The sequence below is a fragment of the Oryctolagus cuniculus genome, chromosome 4 (assembly GCF_051225735.1).
Source record: "Oryctolagus cuniculus isolate XC-2025 breed Fujian yellow rabbit chromosome 4, ASM5122573v1, whole genome shotgun sequence".
In the NCBI taxonomy this organism is placed as follows: Eukaryota; Metazoa; Chordata; class Mammalia; order Lagomorpha; family Leporidae; genus Oryctolagus; species Oryctolagus cuniculus.
Genome location: NC_142870.1, coordinates 81,071,719 through 81,095,955, shown reverse-complemented (window position 1 = coordinate 81,095,955; position 24,237 = coordinate 81,071,719). Strand labels below are relative to the sequence as shown.

Below are 24,237 nucleotides of genomic sequence, written 5' to 3'. Positions count from 1 at the left end.
CTCACGAAGCCACGTGACTTCCCCCTCACGGTTTTATAATATCTGCCATGGTGCTGTGGTTTGCTTCACCTTTTCCTCTTTTTCAAATAGGTTAAGTGCATGCCCACTAATTTTTCTTTCATTAAGAAAACTCAGTTTAATCAGATAGTAGACATAAGGGAAGACAAGAGCTGAAGTACCCAGTCTCGTCGCCCGTTGCACATCCTCTTTCCTTGCTGCTCAGGGCGGCCCCGGGGCCAGCAGCATCCATATTCCCCAAGAGCTGTTGGAAGTGAAGAATTTCAGGCTGATCTTCTCAGACCTCCCGAAGCAGAATCTGGAGGGTAACCAGGCTCAGAGACTGGGTCAGTCTGCAGACTGCATGCTTAGGAAAGTTTGAGCACTGGTATTATATATCTTTCCAGAGATAAGTATGTGTGTATCTTCAAAAAAGTTATTTCTTTATTTGAAAGAGAGGGAGAGGCAGAGAGAAGATCTTGCATCCACTGGTTTGCTCCCCAAGTGGCCACAATGGCCAGGGCTGGGCCAGAAGCCAGGAGCTTCTTCCCAGTCTCACCCGTGGGTGGCAGGGGCCCAAGCATTTGGACCATCTTCTGCTGCTTTCCAAAGGAGCATTAGCAGGGAGCTGGATCAGAAGTGGAGCAGCCAGGACATGAAATCACAGGCAGGGGTTTAACCCACTACACCACAATGCCAACCCCTGTGTGTTTCTTTTCAAGAGAAATTGTATGTCACTGAACACACTGTTTTGTAACCTGCTTTTAAACCTAGTAAGCTGTAGGATGTTTTTATTTACATAATTCCATAATATTACTTTAAAAACATGCTATTTATTTTCATCTACTTGAGAGAGCAAGAGAGAGTTGGAAACACACACACACACACACACACACACACACACAGATCTTCCATTCACTGGTTCACTCCCTAAATGTCCAAAACCGCCAGGGCTGGTCCAGGCCAAAGCCAGAAGCCCAGGACTCCACCCAGGTCTCCCGTGCATGTGGCAGGGGCACAAGCACTTGAGCCATCATCTGCTGTCTCCCAGAATGCATCAGCAGGAAGCTCTGTTGGAACGTAGAGGTGCTAGGACCCACACCAGCACTTTGATCGGAGATACAGACATTCCTAGTGGTGTCTTAGCCCACTGCCCCACAATGCCATTTTTGATAGTTCTATATTATAGTGTAGTTTACTTAAGCATTGCCCTCTTGCTACCTTTTCAAAGTCTTTTTTATGTCCCCATACTTAAGCCATTGTTGTGTTTTATAACTGTTATCATCCTGTGATTACAGAGCTTATGTGATTTTCCTAGCCAGCTTTCCTCTGGCCACAGGCATTGTTATCCGAGGTTCTTTCCTATTCACCACATGTCCTTTTGTAGGCCACTCTGCCCACTCAGAGGTTCTGCATCTCTTTAGTGGGGACTCCCTGCCCGAGTGAGGCCAGGGAGGCTTTAGAGCCTGCCTTTCCCACTTACAGTCCTCTTCCCGTGGCACCAGAATACGCCCCACACCTACTTGTCCTGCTGCCTCTGCCCCCCCAGCCGAGGACCGCCCCCTCACTGTCGTCCCTGTTGGCATTTCTGAAGAGTCCAGGCCTGTTCCCCTGAATGCCTTGTGATCTCCTCTTTCTGCTTGGTTCCTTGTTTCTTGCAAAAATAAAAAAATAAAAAAAATTAATAGTTGCTGTCGTACAGCCCTAACTTATGCACTTGATGTTTGTCTTTCTGGAGACCTCTGTCATTGCTGCCTTTATCATGGAATAAATAAATCATGTTAAATGTGAAAAACCAACCCACTGTCCCGCAGCGGCAGCAGTATAAATGATCATTTAATTGTGCTCACCCTATTGTTGCATCAGGCTGTGAAACGATTCAGAGCCGTGGAGATGCTGTGTGTTGGCAGGAGTCAGTCCAGACGAGCATCCAGGAGGAACCTGTAGCTGCCTGGGAGGAAGGAGGGAGGACTGATTACCCAGACATCAGGTGGAAGTCTTAGCTCAGAATGGCCCTTTCGTTCCATCGTGACCGGCCTCCGCTCCATCCGGAGGGAAAGGAAGCGGGCTTTGCAGAGAGGAGAGGGCTGTTCTCCGTCTGCTCTCTCCCCGAGGAGGGACTCTGATGAGACGGAAGGGGCAGAGTCACGTGGGAAGTTGTTACGGTGGAAGGCCGAAGGCACGGGCTACGTCCACACACAGACTGCCAGAGGGCGCAAGGGAAAACAAAAAAGAATGCAGTGATCACAGATGGGAAAAGGCGGCATTCTCACCACACATCACCGATGAGCTCACGGAGGGGGAAAGTGAGGAGCACTGAGTGAATTGTAAGATAAAACCCATGTGGCTACTTAGAAAGTTCTGTAATCAAGAGTTTTATGGGAAGACGTATTGGCTGGTTAAGATTCTTCTGGATCAAATTAGCCTAGGTGGTTTAACAACAAGGAGTTTATTGGAAGGGCCGGCAGGAGGCAGGCACTTGCGGGGAGCCCTGGCAGCTGGAGGTAGGGCTGTCTTTTCAGGGCATGTGAGCGTCATCTGGTCTAGGCATCTCCCCTTGGTCTTTGCTGTGTGTGTCTGCCACTGGCTTTCTCTCCTTCCCAGACCACATGGTGGACAACAGGGCCACTGAACAGCTCTTGAGTGTCTGTCACTGGTTCAGCATTTTGACATTTTGGGAGAGAAGGCTCTCTCTCTTTCCCACTTTGAGACCCCTGGGAAGGAAGGAATTGGTCCAATTTGTATCATGTGCTTATTCCCACCCAATCAGCTGTGGTCAGGGATGGTATTGGAGTTACCAACCCCATGGCAGATGGAGGGAGGCGAACAGTTCCTTAAAGGGGGTTGACTAGCAGACAGTCCAGAAGGTTCCACCCAAATAAACATTTGAACAAAAACAAATGGAAGGCCTAAGGCCCAGAATAGGTTGGTTTGATGAAGAAAACACTAGCAGTGATGGCAGAGTGTCAGGCTGTGAAGGGAAAGGGGAAGAAGTGGCCATTGCTTGAGAGTTTTGCTGACAAATGTCAGGAGGAAACTAGGACTAAAAATTCCAAGTTCTTCATTTCAGAAACTCTTTTTCCCACTAGAAGGGATGGGACAGACAAGCCTGACCCAACATTCACTGCTTTCTGTCTCAATAAATACTCAGAGTACCTGTGAATCCAGTTAACGTTACAGTTGGCATTGATTCAAACTGTATGCACTTCTCCATCATAATAAACCTAGAGCCAGCACCTCAGTTTTAAAGATAAGTTGTGGAATGCATAGAAACAGATCCGTGGTGATTTTGTCCATAACTTACTGTAAGTCTGCAGTGACATAGCTGTCAAAAAACATCAAATGTACTGTTAAAATTGTGTACAGGGTACTGCAAAGGTTCATGGGAAATTTGTTAGGAAAAAACTACATGATTTCAAGGTTTATTTTACATTAAATAAACTTATCTTTTAATGCCATTTTCCACAAACTGAAGTTCTCCATTATATACAAATATATATTGGGATTTCTAGATTTTGAGGACGTATGTGTATGTCTGAAAAAAAAAAAGCACAAAGGAGAAAGTAAAAGTTAGGTTAAGCTGCTGCTCAGAATGCCCATGTCCATGTCCGAGTGCTGGTTGAAATCCTGGCTACTCCACGCTTCTGATCCAGCTTCCTGTTAATGTACTTAGGAGGCAATGGATGATGGCCCAGGTACTTGGATTCCTGCCACCCACATGGGAGACCTGGCTCCTGTCTTCATCCTGGTCTACTCTTGGCTGATGCTTCCATCTGGATAGTGAACCAGTAGATGGAAGATCCATCTCTCTGTCTCTCCTCCTCTCTCTGTCACTCAGCTTTTCAAACAACTGAATAAGTCTTAAAATGAATAAATCTTCAAAACAAAACCGGGGAGTCTAACTCAGGGCTGCCTGTTTTAACTGACTCAAGCATTTTTAAAATCTGTTCTCATCATCAAGTAAAAGAAGTTAAACAACAATTAACACCAAAGGGTGGGAAGTGACCAAGAAAAGATTCTGTGTTTTCTCCAGTACTTTTTAAAAATCAAGTCTCCTGAGGCATAATTTATACATGATAAAGGGCCTCCACCCTAAGTGAGAAAAAAGGGTCTAAATCTTAGAACAGCTATTTTTTTTTTTTTTTAGATTTTTATTTATATATTTGACAGGTAGAGTTAGACAGTGAGAGAGAGACAGAAGGGTCTTCCTTCCGTTGGTTCACTCCCCAAATGGCCGCCACGGCCGGTGCTGCGCCGATCCAAAGCCAGGAGCCAGGTGCTTCCTCCTGGTCTCCCATGCAGGTGCAGGGCCCAAGCACTTGGGCCAACCTCCACTGCCCTCCCGGGCCACAGCAGAGAGCTGGACTAGAAGAGGGGCAGCCGGGACTAGAACCCAGTGCCCACATGGGATGCTGGCACCGCAGGCGGAGGATTAACCAAGTGCACCACCGCGCCAGCCCCAGAACAGCTATTAATAAGATGGACTCATTAATTATCTTTTTCTCCTTTTACCCTGGGTGGTTGACAGTGTGGTTGACAGTGTCCTCAGGGGCCTGACTGCAGGTAGAGTTTAGGAGCCACCTCTCTAGCAGTGGCTGAGAAGGGGGAGCCCCTCTCAAGCCAGGGCAGATGCAGAGCCAGCCATGCAGGGTCCCTTGCCGGAGTCCAGGGAGAGGGAGGTGAGGCCAATGCCCAAGGTGGGGCAGGAGAGGAGACTGTCCTTTGGTATCCATCCATATTTTCCTTACCTCCTGCCAATCCATCTTTTGTAGCCTACCAGCTCATCACGGTGGTGATCGCAGCAGCGGGAGGTGGGCTGCTGCTTATTCTGGGCATTGCATTGATTGTCACCTGTTGCAGGTAAGTGATGAGCGTTCAGATACTCGTTCTGTGTCTTTGCCTGTGCCTTGCAAGTGTCACTTCTTACTTTAAAGAATATTTGAAATGGTTTATAGTATTAAATCCTAATGTGTGTCTGAACCTTTAAAAAAAAAGGAGCAAGGGAAATTTATGACAGTTGGTACCTTCGAAGGGAAGTACATGGAACTTTACTTTTTTATTTAAGAGGAACAGCCAAAAAGCACAATCAACAAAAGAAAAAAGAGAGAAATTGGACTTCATCAATATTACAAACTTTTGTGCTCCGAAGGTCACTATCAAGAAAGTGAAAAGACAGCCCCAGAATGGAGGAAAACGTTTGTAAATCATATGCAGGGCCTTCAAAAAGTTCACAGAGATATGCATAAACTTTTTCAAACTATTTATTTATTTTAAAGATTTATTTATTTATTTGAAAGTCATAGTTACACAGAGAGAGAAGGAGAGGCAGAGAGAGAGAGAGAGAGAGAGGTCCTCCATCCGCTGGTTCACTCCCCAGTTGGCCGCAACAGCCAGAGCTGTGCTGATCCGAAGCCAGGAGCTAGGAACTTCCTCTGAGTCTCCCACGCATGTGCAGAGGCCCAAGGACCTAAGCCATCTTCTACTGCTTTCCCAGGCCATAGCAGATAGCTGGATTGGAAGTGGAGCAGCTGGTACTTGAACTGGCGCCCATATGGGATGCTGGCTCTGCAGGCAGCAGCTTTACTCACTATGCCACAGCGCCAGCCCTTATTTATTTATTTATTTATTTATTTATGAGAGAGCAAGAGAGATCTCCACTGGTTCACTTCCCAAATGTCTGCAACAGCAGGGGCTAGGCCAAGCCAAAGCCAGGAGCTGGGAACTCAATCCAGGTCTCCTGTGTGGGTGGCAGGGGCTCAGCTACTTGAGCCATTGCCTACTGCCTTCCAGGGTGCACAGTAGCAGGAAGCTGGAATGGGAAGTGGAGCCAGGACTCAACCCAGGCCCTGTCATAGGAGCTGAGGGCATCCCAGGGCAGCATTTTAAGCACTGCACCAAGCACCTGACCATCCATTACCTTTTAATACATTTTCCATGAACTTTTTAAGGTACTTTCAGGGACATGTATTTAGAATATAAAAAGAACACTTACCACTGAAGAGTAAGAATACAATTTAATTTAAAAATAGGCAAAGGATTTGAATAGCCACTTCTCCACAAAGGGTATTCAAATGGCGAGTAAGCACTTGGAAGGGTGCTCAGCGTCATTAATCATCTGGGAAATACAAATCAGAACCACCCTGAGACACCACTTTACACCCCTAGGAAAAGCAAACAAACAACTCTTGGTAAGGATGTAGAAAAATCTGGGGTCCGGTTCTGTGGCATAGGGGTAAGGCCACCGCCTGCAATGCTGGTGACCCATATGGGCGCTGATTTGAGTACTGGCTGCTCCACTTCCAATCCAGCTCTCTGCTATGGCCTGGGAAAGCAGTAGAAGATGGCCCAAGTCCTTGGGACCCTGCACCCACGTGGGAGACCTGCAAGAAGTTCCTGGCTCTTGGCTTCAGCCATTGTGGCCAGTGGGGAGTGAACCAGCGGATGGAAGATCTCTCTCTCTCTCTCTCTCTCTCTCTCTCTCTCTGCCTCTCCTTCTCTCTCTCTGTAACTCTGTCTTTCAAATAAATAAATCTTTTAAAAAAATCAGAACCCGTATACACTGCTGATAGAAACAAAATGATACATTCACTTTGAAGAAGTCTACAAGTTGAATACAGCACTTTCACTCTTAGGTATATACCCAGGGGAAATGAATTCATATGTTCACACAAAAACTTGTACTCATATGATTGTTCATAGCAATGTCTTTCATAATAGCCAAAAGGCTAAAAACAACTCCCATGTTTATCAACTGATGAGTAAATAAATAAAACAGGATGTATTCATGTAATGAAGTATTATTCAGCCAAAAAAGGGAAAGAAGCTATTATGCGATCCTACTGATAAGAATTTTCTAAAATAAGCCAGTCTAAATAGAGACACAAAGTACATTAGTAGTATTGCCTAGGGCTGTGATGGTGGAGTGAGGCAATAGGAGAGACCTGAGGAGTGATGACTAAGGGGCCTGGGGCTACTTTTGGGGGGTGATAAAGTTGTCTTAAAATTGTGATGATGGTTGCGCAATTCTGAACATACTAAAAGCCAGTAAATGAGTAAATTGATGGTAAGTGAATTGTATCTCAATGAAGCTGTGTGTATATAGTCTATAGAGAGAAGCAAACCAAGAGAAAGAGGGAATTGACTTTTTTCGTGATTATTCAAATAAGAGGAGAGTAAGACCTTTGATTTAGGATGATAATTAATGGTAGGAATAACAGGTGGAGGAAGCCTCCCAAAATAGCAAGTTAGCTCTTCTACCATTGACTTAAGGCTATTTCAAGATCTCTTCTGTCCCCAATAAGGCCACAGAGAACAATTTGCCCTAACTGCCCATTTAGGAATGCAGGCCTTACAGTCTAGCCTTTGCTTATCATTTCCTAAAGTGCCATCAGATCATCAAAGATCAACCGTGTGAGTGGAAATAGACTTCTGGGTATGAGACGAAGCAGTTACCCAGAGGGACAGAGGCTGAATGCTCGGGGGTGCAGCCTCACGTTTGCTGTGTGTCTGTGTCATGTGGTGTGGCCGTTCCAGGAAGGTTGACTGGGAAGGGAAGGTAGTTATGAACCAGTAAGTCATTACTTAGGGACTGGACTGCCCCACTCACCAGGGAGCAGCACAGCGAGAGTCTGTTTTGAAATTGCACCAAGGGCCAACACCTAAGCCACACGCTGGATGTTTGGTTTTATTATCCTCAAGTCACTTTGTATGTTCGCCGGGAAATTCACTTATAGGAAAGTGAGATAGAAGGAAGAATCTTCAGACTATCTTATCCAAGGCAAATCTGACTTAAAGTGTCTGATCATAGGCCCGCTAGATAGGTGAAGAACGCATCGTCCAACATTGCTAGTAGTGAAATGTCACAGGATTTTTCTGACCTGCTGAAATGAGAATGGGTGTAGGTCTATAAGTAGGTGGGCTTTTTGGGGCAAATAAATCATCCTGTCTTTATGATTTGTAAAGTAGGAAGAGCACTGCCTGGGAGGGTGAGAGGCCTGACTTTGAGTCCCAGCTTTGCTGGTAACAAAAGGCGGCCCAAGGGGGACAAGTTGGGTCTCTTTACTGAGCCCCAAAGCTGCTGACTCAGTAGACCTGGGGAGGCCCACTCTGCCCACCCTTGTGAGTTCTGACGCTTGGGAGGATGGGAGCCTGGACTAGCCTTGTTAAGGGCCTCTGGCTGCAGCGTGCTGTGCGCTTGGGACTCCTCTTTCCCAGTCACAGTGACCCCTGTCCTCCACAGAGGCTTCAGTCTGCTCCTCTGCAGCTGTCTGTGACCTCCTGGCCCTGACGATCTGGCCCCTGCAAGGGATTTTTCGCATCTTTGTAAAAATTGTTTTAGGCAAATAATAAAAATAATGACAGTAGTAACACCCCACATTGGGCAACTTACAAAGAAACGTGATGGTGACTTTCAGTCTGAGTGAATGGTGAAGTGCTACGTGGTGCTCTCACAGATCCATTTCTTTACCAGAACCTATTCATAGAACTTTCTGAATATTTTTTATCCCGCAGAAAGAACAAAAATGACATAAGCAAGCTCATCTTCAAAAGTGGGGATTTCCAAATGTCCCCGTACGCTGAGTACCCCAAGAACCCTCGCTCACAAGAATGGGGCCGAGAAGCTATTGAAATGCACGAGAACGGAAGTACCAAAAACCTCCTGCAGATGACGGACGTGTATTACTCGGTGTGTATCCCCGCGCGCGGCGACCTCGGGTGCCATCGGCCCTGAGAAGCAGCGTTCCGTTTGTGGTGGTAGACGCACTCCCTGCTGCTGGTTGGGAGTTAAGAGGGTGGTGGCAAGGCCTCTCATTTGCAGCTTTCGTATTCAGTTTGCATCCTGTCTGTTGTGTATGGTATTTACTGATTTTGGTATTGAGCTATGAGGGCTATTTCCACATAGTACTTCAGTGGGATTTAGTGTTAACTTTCTTATTACTGAACTTGCTTTTAAGGTGTAGAAATGCAAACTAAAAGGAGGAGAAAGAACTCAGTGCTATTCAGCCCTTGGTCCATTTACCTTGTGCAGTTAAGTGAGTAAAACTGGGGTACAGAGGCATAAAGAGAACAAGTCAGTGTCGTCCTCCACAAGCGCACCTCACAAGGCCCACTGGATGGCGCACACGGTGGGGCTATGCTAACTCGCTCTGTCTAGCCCCGGACTGCTTCATTTGGAAAACAGGAGACCTTGAACCCTGGATTCTTGCGTTGCACGTTGAATTTAACCCAGGTGTTCGTGCCCCTGTGTACTGCCAGTTCAGTTCACGTTCCTCTGTGTCAACCATAAATCAGACACACATGGGGCTAACTGAGCTGGAAAATAAATAGGGGTCAGGTGACTCCTTGTGCTCTGTGGAGCTGTTTGAGATACAGCAATAAATCTGAAACCTTGCCCCATGGGGCCTTAATGAAGTACTAGACAATCATGTTCAGGAGCTATAGGCCCCCTGGTTGCCATGGGAGTTAGACAGGAGGATTCAGACTTTGGATGGGAGTGGCAGTTTTGTTGATGCTAACAAGTAGTTTCGATAGACCTTTTTTTTTTTTTTTTTTTTCAAAAATTTGAACCCAGAGAACAAGAAGAAATAAGGAAAAAGGTAAACACAGACACAGACACAAGCTTAGCTTTAAGGTACTTGCACTGATATTTCTGCCTACGGCTTTGCTTTTTCTAATTTTTCCTCTGTTGGTCAGGAAGTCCCTTTTGCTTTCCTAGCGGAAGCCATAATTGTCCAAGTCTGCCCCCACAGGCACATGTCCTTTGCTAGGTCCTGCTCAGCCACAGTGGGATGAAATGGCTTTGTAGGTCCGAGTTTCACTGATGTTTCCACGGCTTTGGCCTTAAGTAGGTCCAGTGCGTGCACACCATCTTCGTAGTAGGCTGAGCAGCCTGTAGAAGCAGAGCCCAAGCCTACAGTGTGAGACCGTCACCCGGGCAGAGGAGCCCCCCCCTCATGGTAGGCGCAGGTGTGGTCCAGGGGATCCCCGCATTGGGCTCTTAAATACTCCGGTTCATAATATGCAGCGTCTACTGGTGTGTTTCAGCTGGAAAGCATTTAGCTGTGTGCTCCTGTGAGCACCTCGGAGTAGCCTGGTACGAGTTTATTGTTTGGTTGGGTTTTTGTGTTTTTGTTGTGTTTTGTTTTTGTAGACCAGATGGTTGATTCATGACCCATTAAACTGGTATTGGATCAGACACCTGAGAATCACCAGTGGCCCCGGGAGGCAGGGGGGTGCTCACCATGTGGCCACTCTAGCAGTGGGAGTGGTGGTACCAGAAGCAGGTGGTGGAGTTTCCCTCAGCAGGGCGGTGGGTGGTGGAATGTGTATGCCATGGGCAGCTGAGGTGGGAGCCCTGCGGTGGCAATGGTGGTGGTGGTGGTGGGTGTGGGCATGAGCAAAGACGCAAGCCCCAAGGCAGCAGCAGTTGCTGACAGTATCTGGCTTAGAGCTTCTAACAAGGGGGTCGTGGGGCCCTGTGAAGTTCACGTCAGTTGTCTTCTGCTAAGTGCCAGGGAGACTTTAAAGCCAGTTATGCTCCACAGAGAAAGATACTTTAAAAAAACAAAAAACAAAAAAAGGTAAAATAGTATCAGTGAAAAGGATTGGCACCATGGCCAAATAGAGGTATTCAGTGCTATCTTCCTCTTCCACAAATTAGAATCAGAAAACCCAATAAAGAGCTGCACTTTGAAATGAGTGGAACTGGAACCCAGCAACAGAGAGACAGGAAACCTGTAAGACACAGGGACCTGACGTAGTGGCACAGAGTGGAATAAAGTGCACCAGACAACCACAGCCCTAGTTCCTCAGTCTGGGGAGTCCCAGCAGGACCCATCGCCATGGAAACTGGCAACTCCAGTGATGGGAACTCCATAGGCCCCACAGTCTTGGAGCCCAGTTAGGAGAGTTACATGGAGTCTGCATCCCAGCTTTGCTTCAGAGCCCAACTGCTGCCACACAGCAGTGTGTCGGGGGCAGAGTCATGCTGCCAGCCCATCATTGAGTGAGGGCATGCACCCTGTGCCAAGCCCTGCCTGCAGCCACAGCCAGCCCAGAGTTGTCCCTGAGCACCTCGGAGCCTGAGTGTACACATGCTGCACTAAGTGTTCCTAGAAGCCAACAGCTGCTACCGGACCTAAAGGCAGGCACTCTAAGCTGGATACTGCCGGTGACCCCTGCTGCCCTAGGGCTTACGCCTTTGCTAAATGCCCACCACCACCACCCACCCCAGGACTCCCACCTCAGCTGCCCCCAGTGTACACATTCCACACACCACACCCTCCTTGCTGAAGAAAACTCCACCACCTGTTGCTGGCACCACCACTCCCATTGTTAGAGTGGCCACATGGTGAGCACCCCCCACCACTGCAGTGTGTACATCTGCCTGGGCCACTGAAGTACCCCTTCCTCTACCTGGCTGTCAGAGTCACAAGCTCTTGGATGTCACCTCTGCAAGCGCAGCACCCAAAGCCATCGATTGAAGCCAGAGAAGCTATAGGGAGACCACACTAAGAGGCCACACGCAACTGGAATGAAAGCCATCATAGCCTGCCAAAGCAACCCCTTGTAACAGATAGACTCAGGAGAAAGCCACTACTGCAGAAGTTATCTTACGAAAGTGCTTGACACATCTGATCCACCTGATGTACAAATCTCAACATACGGCCACAAGAAATATAAAAACTAAGGTAGCATGGTGACTGCAAAGGAACTCAATAACTCTAGCAATAGACCTCAAAGAAGTGGAGATTGACATTCAGAAGAATGATTATAAGAGAACTCAGTGAGATAGAAGAGAATACAGATAGTTTAACAAAATTAGGAAAATGATATGTGGTATGAATGAGGAATTCAGCAGAGACAGAGATCTTATAAAGGAAACAAATATTAGAAATGGGAAAACTTAGGGCCGTTGCTGTGGCGCAGCAGGTTAACGTCCTGGCCTGAAGCGCCAGTATCCCATGTGGGTGCCAGTTCAAGTCCCAGCTGCTCCACTTCACATCCAGCTCTCTGCTATGGCCTGGGAAAGCAGTAGCAGTAGAAGATGGCCCAAGTCCTTGGGCCCCTGCACCCACATGGGAGACCCGGAAGAAGCTCCTGGCTCCTGGCTTCAGATCAGCACAGCTCCAGCCGTTGCAGCCAATTGGGGAGTGAACCCTTGGATGGAAGACCTCTCTCTCTCTCTCTGTCTCTCTCTCTCTCTCTCTCTCTCTCTGCCTCTCCTCTCTGTGTAACTCTTGACTTTCAAATAAATAAATAAATCTTAAAAAAAAAATAAAAGAAATGGGAAAACTCAGTAAATCAAATAAGAAATACAGCTGAAAGCCTCAACAGCGGACTAGATGAAGTAGAAGAAAGAACACCTGGACCTGAAGACAAGTCTTATGAAATATCCTATTAGACACAAACACATATGTAAGAAAAACAAAACAAAAGAATTAAGACAGCTTCTAGGAACTTTGGGACACCATTAAACAAATATTTGAAAATTAAGGGGGTTCCTGAAAGCAAAGAAAAAAGAAAGGCGTAGAAAACCTATTCAGTGAAATAATAGCTGAAAACTTCTTCACTCCTGGGAATGCTGTGGTCATCTAGATACAGGAGGCCCATGGGACCTCAAATAGACATGACTCAAAAAGATCCTTACGGCGGCATGTTACAGCCAAGCTGCCCAAAGTACAGCACAAAGAGAATTCTAAAAACTGCAAGAGAGAAGCTCCGAGTCACGTCTCAGGGCCCCCAGCTCTCCCCTGTTAGACTAGCGGCAGATTTCTCAGCAGAAACCTTACAGGCTGGGAGGAAACAGAATGCCCTGGTTCAAGTTCTGGAGGAACAAAGGTGCCAACCAAGAATACCCAGCAGAGATACCCTATGTACATGAATGAGAAATAAAGACTTCCCAAGACAAGCAAAAACTGAGGGGATTCATTGTCACTGCACTGGCCTTATAAAAGATCTTAAGAGAATCCTACATCCAGAAGCAAAATAAAGATAACTACTATTTATGGAAACATGTAAAAGTATAAAGCCCACTAGAAGAGCAGATAAACAAAAGAAAAATAGGAAAGAATCAAACCTTATCATACAGTAAACCACAAAGATAAACAACAGGAAAGGAAGAAAAGAACAAAGGATATTTAAACAAAAGAAGAAAGTTCTCTTAATGCTAGAACTTTGTTTTTACTTGCTGATAGTAACCTTGAGTGGAAACAGACTAAATTCTACCATTAAATGACCCAGTGGTATGCTGTCTACAAGAAATTCATTTCACTAGTAAAGACACATAGACCAAAAGTAGAAAAGAAAACATTCCATGCAAATGGAAACTAAAAACAAATAATCAGATAAAATAGATTTTAAGACAAAAACTGTAAAAAGACAAGACCAACTGAAGAAGATAGAACAATTGTAAATATATATGTTTCTACTGCTAAAATACCCAATTTTATAAAGCAAATACTAAAAGGAGACATAGGCTTCAATATATAGGATTTTTGAAAGGTCATGAAAAATGAATTTAAAAGATATGTATTTTTTGATGCAATAAAATTGAAATTCATGCATAGTTTATTCACAATATGCATTTTCCACAATCTTTGAGCACCTCTCCAATGCCCCACTTTCATCAATGGACAGTGTCCAAACAAAAAAAATCATCTATGCTAGACCTCATGGACATAGCAGACATTTAAAGAACATGTCATCCAACAGCTGCGGAGTAAACATTCTTTCCATCAGTACATGAACATTCCCCAGGACAGGCCACACATTAGGCCCCAAAAGTAATCTTAGCTAATTCAGAAAAAAATCAGCATTGTATTATGTATCTTTTCCAACCACAATGGAATAAAACTAGAAATAACAGGAAAAGAAACTTTAGAAGTTGTATAAATAACATGGCGCTATGGTGTAAAATAGATAGGGCTCATGTAGACATAAGTCATAAATGGACGGTACTAGGAAAAGGAAACTGAATCCAGTTATGGTGTTTAGGAGGTGGGCCCTGTGACCTCAGAGGTAGTTCTGTTAAGAGAGTTGATTACAAAAGCACAAGTCAAACCCAACCTTTGCTCTATGCTTCCTGGCACTCCATGTGATCCTCCTCAACTATTCCACCACTGCCATCTGTCCTCATCAGAGGCCAAACCAAAGGGATTTCCTGATCTTGGACTGTGAACCTCCAGAAAGAGCCGTGGGCCAAAGTAAAGATCTTTCCTTCTTAGGAGTTTGTCTTAGGTATACCATTGTAATGACAAAAAGCTCAAGAATACACATGGAGTTGAAACAACATGCTATTGAACAAATAATCACTCACAGAAAAAAAGTCAAAGGGCAAATTTTAAAGTTTATTGAAACATATAAAAGTTAAATACAACATGCCAAAATTTATGGGATACAGCAAAAGCAGTTTTAAGAGGTAAGTTTGGGGGGCCGGTGCTGTGGCATAGCGGGTAAATCTGCCACCTGAGATGCTGGCATCCCATATGGGTGCCAGTTCCAGTCCCGGCTGCTCCACTTCCAATCCAGCTCTCTGCTATGGCCAGGGAAAGCAGTAGAAGATGGCCCAAGTGCTTGGACCCCTGTACCTGCTTGGAGACCCGGAAGAAGCTCCTGGCTTCAGATCAGTGCCGCTCTGGCCATTGCGGCCATCTGGGGAGTAAACCAGCAGATGGAAGATCTCTCTCTTTGTCTCTACCTCTCTAACTCTGTCTGTCTTTCTATATATATATATATATATATATATATATATATATATATATATATATTCTACATATCTTCATGATAAAAACCCTGAATAAACTAGGTTTAGAAAGTATACATGACAAACTTGCAGGCAATATTATACTGAATGAGGAAAAGTTGAAGGGATTTCTTCCAAGATCTGGAACAAGACAAGGACATCCTCTCTCACTGATCTTACTCAATCTAGTGTTACAAGTTTTAGCCAGAACAGTTAGGCAAGCGAAGGACTAAAAGGCATGCAAATAGGAAGGGAGGAAGTCAGCTAATTCCTTTGTGCAGGTGATAGGATTCTGTGTACAGGGGAATTTACGGACTCCACCAAGGAACTGTTAGAACAAATCAATAAGTCAGTAAAGTTGCCGGATACAAAATCAACACACAAGAATCAGTAGCATTTTTATAATTAACTTGCTGGTAAAGAACTTGTAAGAGCATTTCCATTCACAATAATCACACACAGAAAAATAAAATACCTTGGAATAAATGTAATCAAGGATGTGAGGTCTCTACAGTGGAAACTAAAAAATACTGATGAAAGAAATTAAGAAGACATGCAGGAAATGGAAAGACTCCCATGCTCATGGATTGGAAGAATTAATATTGTCAAACTGTCAATACCACCCAAAATGATTTTCAGATTCAGTGCAATCCCCATCAAAATACCACGACATTCTTCACAGAACTAGGGGGAAAATTCCTAAAATTCCTCTGGAAAAAAAAAAATACCCCCAAATCACCAGAGCAGTCTTGAACAAAAGGAACACAGCTGGAAGTATGATAATAACTGATTTGAAGACATACTAGAGAGCCATAGTAACCCAAATAGATCCTGGCATGAAAACAGACACATAGACCAACGGAATAGGATAGAAATCTCAGGGAAAAACCCATGTGTCTATAGCCAAATGATTCTTGACAAAGGCAATGAAAATATACAGAGAGGGGCAGGCATTTAGCACATGGTTAAGACACTGCTTGGAACACCCACACGGGTTCAAGTCCCATCTCCGCTTCCCATTTAGCTTCCGGGTAACGTGCTCCTTGAGGGCAGAAGATGATGGTGCAGTACTTAGCTCCCTGCCACCTATCTGAGAGACCCTTATTGGATTCTGGTCTCCTGGCCTCAGCCTGGCCCAGCCCCAGCTATTGGTGGGCATTTGGGGGGTGAACCAGTAGATAGAAGATCTCTTTTTGTTCATGTGTGTGTATGTGTGTGTCTTTGTGTCTCTCTATTTCTCTGCCTTTCAAATAAAATGAAAACAAGTAAAACAAATAAACTTTTTTAAAAAAACATGCAGAGAAAAGACAGCATCTTCACTGAATTGTGCTGGGAAAACTGGCTCTCCATATAGAAACGCCCTAAACTTGACATTGCACTCCCATCTCTAATGACATACAAAAATCAACTCAAAGTTGATCAAAGGCCTGTATTTAAGACCTGAAACTATGCAACTACTAGAGAAAACATAAGGGACCAAGCACAGGAAATGAATCAAAAAATAGGCAAATGGGTTTGTACCAAACTGAGGACGGTTCTACACAGCAAAGAAAATAGTCAAGAGACAACTGACAGAATGGGAGAAAATATTTGCAAGCTATTCATCTGACAAAAGATTGATACCCAAAATATGTAAGAATCTCAAAACACTTAACAAAAATATAACAAGTGGGCATGTGATCTGAACAGACATTTCTCGAAGAGAGACCAATGGCTGATAAGTATGTGGGAAAATGCTCGATATCATTAGCCATCAGGGAAATGAAAATCAAGACCACAGTAAGAGATCATCTTACCCCAATTAGAATGGCTGTTATCAAAAGGACAACAACAGATGCTGGTGAGGCCGTTGATAAAAAGGAACTCTTACACTCTGTTGGTGGGAATAGAAATTAATAAGCTATTATGGAGAACAGTATGGGGTTCTTAAAAATCTGAAAATAGATCTGCCATATGACCCAGCCATCCCACGTCTGCGTGTACATCCAAGGAAGTGAAATCACAGATACCCGCACTCCCATGTTCACTGCAGCGCTGGTTACAGTAGCCAAGCTGCAGGATCAACGTGGGTGCCCCTCAGTGGATGCAGGGGTGGGGGAAACGTGGTCAGTACACACAACGCACCGTTGCTCAGCCAGCGGGAAGAGTGATGGCCTGGTAGCAAAATGGATGGAAGTGGAAGACATTTTGTTAAGTGAAATAAACCAGGCATGGAAAGGTGAACACCACACATTAGATGTGGAAGCTTTAAAAAAAAAATCCATCTGAATGTAGAATAGTGATTGGTAGAGGGTGGGGTTAAAGGGAGGTTGGATAATGGGAACCCGAATGCAGAAGGATGTGTTCCACTGTTGTGTAGCACAGTAGGGTAGCTGTAGTTCACAAGAACCTGTTACATATTATATGAAGAACCAGAAGAGAGGAGCTCATACTCTAAGCATAAAGAAATAATGAACTAGAAGTACTGATTATTCTGTGTTCATCAGCACATGCTATATGTCTTGAATGATCACACATTGAACCCCATAAGGATGGATAGTAATTACATGTTAATCAAGAAAATGTATAAAACCCTGTGAAATGTAAAAAAAAATAAATTTAGTAAAAATGATAATAATCATCATACAGGGTAAACCATGTTTTTTTTTTTTTTGTTTGTTTGTTTTTTTTTTTTTTTGACAGAGTGGACAGTGAGAGAGAGAGAGATAGAGAGAAAGGTCTTCCTTTGCCGTTGGTTCACCCTCCAATGGCCACCGCAGCCAGCGCACTGCGGCCGGCGTACCGCGCTGATCGGATGGCAGGAGCCAGGTACTTCTCCTGGTCTCCCATGGGGTGCAGGGCCCAAGCACTTGGGCCATCCTCCACTGCACTCCCTGGCCACAGCAGAGAGCTGGCCTGGAAGAGAGGCAACCGGGACAGAATCCGGTGCCCCGACCGGGACTAGAACCCGGTGTGCCGGCGCCGCAAGGCGGAGGATTAGCCTAGTGAGCCACGGCGCCGGCCCCATGGTCTTTTCTTACCTTAGTCTAAAGTCACTGGGCTGCCCTGAATTAAGGGTTTTGTTTTTGTTTTTTAAATGAGGCAGGGCTGATGTTGGCACAACCAGTTAAACCATCACTTGCCACACGAGCGTTCTGTATTAGAACGCCAGTTCAAGTCCTGGCTACTGTGCTTCTGATCCAGCTTCCTGCTAGTGCACCTGGAAAGGCAACAGATAATGACTCGAGTGCTCGAGCCACTACCACCCAAAGCGGAGACCCAGATGGAGTTCCAGGCTCCTGGCATTGGCCTGGCCCAGACCTGGCTGTTGTGGCCATTTGGGGAGTGAACCAATGGATGGAAGATCTGTTTCTCTCTCTCCTTCCCTCTCTCTGTCTCTGTCTCTCTGTCTCTGACTCTGGCTTTCAAATAATAAAGTAACATAGGGCAAATGTGTATCAGATTCCATAAAGAGACTTACCTGCTCTGCTTTTTATAATTGCTTTCATTTTAAGTTTATTTAAAAAATAGCATTTTCTTTAAAAAAAAAAAAAAAGTTCAACTTAAGAATAATCAATGCGCTTTCCTTTTCTTTTTGGCAACCAGCCCACGAATGTAAGGAATCCTGAACTTGAACGAAATGGACTGTATCCGGCCTACACGGGATTGCCCGGATCACGGCATTCTTGCATTTTCCCTGGACAGTATAACCCATCTTTCATCAGCGATGAGAGCAGAAGAAGAGACTACTTCTAAATCCAGGAAACAGAGGGGGACCCATTGCTCTGAGCCAGTTCCCTGGGCTCTCCGTGGCTCGGAAGACTGCAGCAGGCACTGGCCGCTCCCAGGACTTGTCGGAGCCCCCGTGAGTGGCAAGCAGGAGGGACGAGTGTGAGGGACATGACCGCAGCGGAAGGGGACGGATGCATGTGGAACTGCAGGCTGCTCATCCAGCACCATTGTCGTTACTGTGAACGTGAACGTGAACGTAGGCCAGTGCCAGGAGAGTCTCTGAGTGACAGCAGCCCGGCACTGGGGCCAGAGGTGACTGTCAGCCGAGGCAGCCCAGTAGGCGTCTTCACCAGGACCCAGTTTTCCCTTAGTTTGCACTTTAGTAAATCGGGCAGGGAGGCTTCCTTTTGGATTTCTTTCAAGGCTGTTCCAGAAAGGAGGCTTCCTTTCCCGAAACGCCTCCACAGGTCGCGAGTTGGTGATTCATTTGCAGCCAGGCGCTGGCCCCCTGGTTGTTTTCCTGCCCAGTGCCTGTGTGCTGAACAGCAGGTGCGCATGAACGTACTACTAAGATTGAAGTTGCTGCGGCTGGGTGTACAGTGCGTCAGTGTTTCTCGGTCATCTTGAGCCACAATTTTTAAGCCAACACCCAAATAAGGAATTGAAATTTGTGAGGCATGGCACACAACGCCAGTTTGGGTTTTTAGTTAAGGTGATAACATTTTTCTAGGACTGGGTGTTTTTTTCCCCTCCCTTTACAGTTAAATCTCAATTTTTCAAATAAGTCGGGATTGTGGCAAAACGACAGTTGGTTTTAGTTAGAGGCATCCAGCTACCCTGTGGTGGGAACCAGCAGGCAGAGTGGCCAGGGGGCACCTGTCATCCGGGAGGGCATTGCATGGGGCCCAGGGCTCTGACCACCACCACTGAGGCCAGAGGATGCATAAATAAGTAGAAACAGGAAGCTGGATGCAGGGGTTGGAGCTGGTGTTTCACCACTGGAGGGAAAGGAGCCTGCTATGGTGGCCTCTGCAGCCGGGCGTGGTTAAAGGAACGGGCTGAGCAGGGAAGGGGGATTGCCAGCGTCACCGGTGCTTTGGGAAGCCCTGGGTTGCTGAGGAAGAAGAGGGAGCTAGGATGGAGCCGTGGGGCAGCGTGCTGACCTGTTAGTGCCGTGTCTTTGTGTCCGTAGTCTCGTCCAAAGGCTCGGTGCAAGCTTTCAACCACTCAAGGCTATTCATTGAGGAGATAACTTATTTTTTCTTACCCCGTCGTTTGTACCTCGTTCCGCTACTGTGTAGTACCCTACAGAAATGTGGTTAGAGTTCAGGTCAGCGTTGGAGAACTGAAGACTTCTGGCCAGGCAGGGCTGCGAGAGCTTGCCTTCCTTCGGCAAGGAAGTTGCACGCGCCTGGTTCATTCTGCCTGTGATGGAGGCCGTGGCCTGTGCTCAGCGCCCGCGGAACTGTGCTCCTGATCCCGCTTTTGGAACGCCCTGGGTGTGGGTGAAGTGAACTGAACACAGAGGCAGAATCGTCCCCACCCTGCCGCTGGGGGCGCAGTGGCACACCCACTTATGGAAATGGCGCAATTCCGCCTGGGCTTGGTGGTTTCTTCTTGAAACTCCTCAACGTGTGGTTTTCAGCGTGAGCTGCCATGTTCCTTGGTCTCCCTGACCAACCACCACCTGCTGGAGCAGGAACGCTGGTCAGGTGCAATGCGTTTTGCCAATTGCACGGCACTCATGAGCTAAATACAAAAAGAAATCTGGTTTTTGTCTGTGGATGCTAACTTGAATTTTCAAAGCATCGCCTTTTTGAATACTCGGGTCTTGGCGTCCGTCTCTCCATGGAACCAAATGGTCCTCTGTGCCCCACTGGCTCAGCCCTCACTGGAGAGCCCCGAGCCCCTGAACTCCAGTCGCCCGGGCCAATACACGTGGCTCCTTTTGAGGCAGCCTCGCTTCCCGGCCCTTCCGCAGCTACGGGAGGGGCCGCGGAGGGAGCCGTGCGCAGGAGCACGCTCTGCCTCGTGCTGACGTCACTCCAGCTCCTATTTCGGGGCCTGAAGCTGTAAGCTCCGCAGAACGAAGGGTTCTGTCCCCAAAGCAGTCTTGGGAAGGATCCCAAGCCCAGAAAAGAGTGAGCTTCAAGAATACCCTCCTGTTCCTGAGCCTTTTTTGAATGGAGTGGGTTCAGAGTGTTTGGTTTTTGTCGTCGTTTTACTGTGAAAAAAAGGAGGCGCCATGCAAGGTGGCGTCCACGCAGCCTCTGGTTTCCTGGAGGCTTGCTGAGGTGGGAAGGCGTGGGAAGAGCATAGCTGGCCTCCAGCGCCTGCTGCCCGTCTGGGGCTGACACCCGCGGAAGGATCCTGCTGAGGCCATGCGTGGCGAGAGCCTGTGGACGAGAGAGAGGGCAGGATCGCGCACACAGAAACGCCCTGGGTGGGACCCCACAGCGGGGGAGAGGTGGGAGGGAGGGGCAGGGGACCCTGCCTGTGGGACGCTTCAGCTGCTGCCGGGAAGAGCCAAGCCAGGTGGACCCATGTGTCCCAGAGCGCCCTGGGGCGCGGCTGCCCAGCCCCGGCTTGGTGTCGTTAGAGGGTCTTGACTTCCACCGAAGTGCCTTCTAGCCCCGGGCACTGGGCTGTTTCCTTAGGAGGGCACATTCACGTCGCTCGGTACCTGCCCTCACAGCACCCTTGTGAGGTTGCAGATGGAGGAGCCTTAAGAGAGGGTAGAGCGCTCCCCCGCTCGGGCCCTCACAGCCCTGTCTGCCGGCTCACACGTTCCTCCTTCCACCCGCGCCTGCCCACCCTCAGAGAGGGCAGGAGAGAATGTGCTTAAATACGTTTCTTTTAAAGAACCTTAATATTACTGAGCAGAAACCAAACAAAGCATGCGAAGGTGCTGAATGCCCTTTTGGAACTGTCCCTTCAGATTGGTTTTTAGATCTGTAGAAGCGGTTTGGTATGTGGCTTTGGCTGAGGGCGGGGCAAGGCGAGGACCCGGGTGTCTCAATCAGCACAGCCAGACTCACGCATCCACCTGCGGGCAGTTTTGCCTTATTCCCATAGTGAGGCCATGGCTCGGCTCGCAGGCGTTGAAAGCTGTTTTGGTGAACAGCTCAGACATTTGAATGTGAATGCTGACACATCTCCCTCTCTTGGGGGCCACCTGATTTTAGAAGCGCCAGAGCCGTTCAGAGCCACAGTTTCTGAGTGGATGGCACAGTCGGGCTGACTGATGGCACTTCAGGCCAGAAACCAAGGTAAGACTGGTGCGTTCCTGAAGGATTTAGATGGCCCAAAGGAGAGGGCTGCGTCTTTGGAAGATGAGGCCGGGGGGCTACCCACAAAGTGGCTCCGAGTGATGGCGTCCATCCAGGTGTGAGGGTTCCGGAGCAGGCACGTGGCTTTCTGGGGTCTCAATCAGTCCTCTGATGAGGTCCCCAGCCACCCTGCAGCTCTTGAACTTGGCCTGAGGAAGGAGAGCTGCCCTGCCCAGTGGCCTGTGGCTAAGCTTGGCTTCACCCACCCCCAGGAAGGGCTGTGGCCCGGAGCTCTGACTACACTGGCTTTGAGATGAGAGCACTTCTGTGGAGAGAGGAAGAACGTCGAGTTTGGAACGTCAGTGTTCGTGTTTTTGTTGAAGTTGCCTTTAATACCAGAGACAGTTTTTCTGTCTGCAAGGTTTGGTGGGGAGCAGAAGGAATGTCTTATTTCCTGCTGGTGGACAAAGCGTCGCCCCAAAGTTCTCGCGTGTTTTGGAGGTAGATGTGCTTCTGTAGACTTTGCCTTTGAATCTGGGTTCTCCTTTCCTCCAATCTCCAAAGATCAGAGCCAGTTAAAGCCGCAGGAGCACGGAAGCGCTAGATGCCGGTGACTTTCTACTACAGTATCTCTCACCTCATCTCATCTGCTGTAAGCTGCTCACTGGAGGCCTGTGAGACCAGGGGGAGCCAGGTCCCAGGCTGGCTCTGCCCACCGCCGCCAGGCCTTTTCAAGGAGAACATGTCAGAGAATTTGCATATTCAGTTCTGCTTTTATTTTGTTGTTGTTTTGTTTTGGGTGCCCAGTGCTTGGGGAAAGATGGGGTGGCGCTGTCTGCGTGGGAAACTGACCCAAATCCCCTCTCGTTCTGTGCTACCTTGGCCTGTTCTAAAAAGGAAATGATTGTTCCATCACGAGTTGCTGTGAGTTTTGTAGTCTGTGTTGCAGGATTTGTGGGTAAATGAAGTGTGAGGCTGGAATCTGAGCGTTTGGAGTTTTCACATTGTCCTGGATTTTTCTCTTTGTAACCCTTTAAGCCCCAGACCCTGGTTGACTGTGTTAAATCCATTATGAGAATGTTATTTAAAGTTGTGTTATCATTGCAACCTCCACTAATTATTCAGTACTGTAGCAGCAAAGTATTATTTGTAAGAATTTGGTTATTTTTATATTTGTATCCACTATAAGTCTGGCGTTCTAGTCAGTAAAATGATGCAATAAAACTAATATCATTTTCATCATTTCTCTCTTCATAAGCAAACTGGCCCAGAGAGCAGCAAAGCATCCTTCCCTGAGGGGATCACTCCTGCCTGGCTGCACGGGCACTGAATGATCGCCCTGTGCTCCGTGCCCAGTGGCGAGGAATGACCCTCTTGAATGCAGAGTGCATGTGTGGATGGACAGACGGGCGGGTGGGACTGACCCAGCCCGTCTCTGATAGAATGCCTGCCTCTGCTTCCGTTTTCTCTGTGAAGAGCATAAGTACAAAGTCTCGGGGTGACTGCCTCCCTGCGCCACTGCGTGCCAAGTCCTCAGATCTGGGAGGAGGAGAGATGGCACGCCTGGGTGCTGGCGGAGACAGTGGGCCACGGGCCTGACGCCTTGGGCGGCCGGGGCATGTGGCTGCAGCACCCAGTGCGTGTTCTTTGGGGAGTGGCTTTCGTGAATGCTCCCCGTGGAGAAAGCACGAGCCCTTCATGCACTTCCTGGCAAAAAGCCTGGCACTAGGGGAGGCCAACCCAGGAGTGTGGGACGTGACGGTGACCTCAGGGCTGTGGCCCCTGGAGCCATTTCTGAGTGGAGATGAGCAGCAGCAGCACTGGCCCAGTAACAGGGCCCCCTGAGCCCACAGCCAGAGCTCAGCCCCACACCCTCCTGTTCCTGCCCAGCTCGGCAGACATTCCAAACCACGTCATTTCCAGACTTTCACGCCCCTGATAGTGAGTTTTATTGTTAATTTTAGTTTTAGAAATTGTATGTATTTCAGATATGCAGCATGACGTTTTGATACACATAATGAAATGATCACAATAGGCAAGCAAACCAGCCTGTCCCTCGTGTCACACGGTTACCCCTTGGTTTGTGGACGTGTGGTAAGAACACCGAAAATTCGTGCTCAGCGGACGTTTCAGTAGGGAGTACAGTCCTCCTATCTGTGGTACCCACGCCGTGTGCACCACTCTGGGCAACTCGCAGTCACACAGGGTGGGGGAGACCGCCCCTCACCTACTTCTCCCCATTTTCCTCCTGGTCCCCTGCTCTGCTAGGTTGCTGGGTTTTGGAGTCTCTCACAGACACCACAATGTCTTTCTCCAGCCATCTGTTGATGAACTCTTCAGTGGTTGCCATAGCTTGGCATTGTAAATGATGTGCGCCCCGGGAACTGTTCCGACCCTGCAGTGGGAGGCCCTTCTGCTGTGCACAGCACATCGTGCCTCTCGCCTGCAGTGCCGAGCCTCCACCCGAGGGCTGGACCTGCGGGCAGGTAAAGATCTCAAAAATATTTTTAGACACTT

At 47.4% G+C, this 24,237-nt stretch overlaps 1 protein-coding gene across 1 annotated transcript in view; it reads left to right on the top strand.

The window, feature by feature from the left end:
• The window catches only part of HEG1 (heart development protein with EGF like domains 1), a 91,777-nt gene extending 68,818 nt beyond the window's left edge, over positions 1-22,959 (top strand). The window contains exons 15-17 of the mRNA XM_051859197.3: positions 4,770-4,857; positions 8,509-8,683; positions 18,326-22,959. Coding sequence (XP_051715157.2) covers positions 4,770-4,857; positions 8,509-8,683; positions 18,326-18,475 — 413 coding nt within the window. The 3' untranslated portion in view covers positions 18,476-22,959. The remainder of the gene's footprint in view (positions 1-4,769; positions 4,858-8,508; positions 8,684-18,325) is intronic.
• Positions 22,960-24,237: the final 1,278 nt, after the last annotated feature.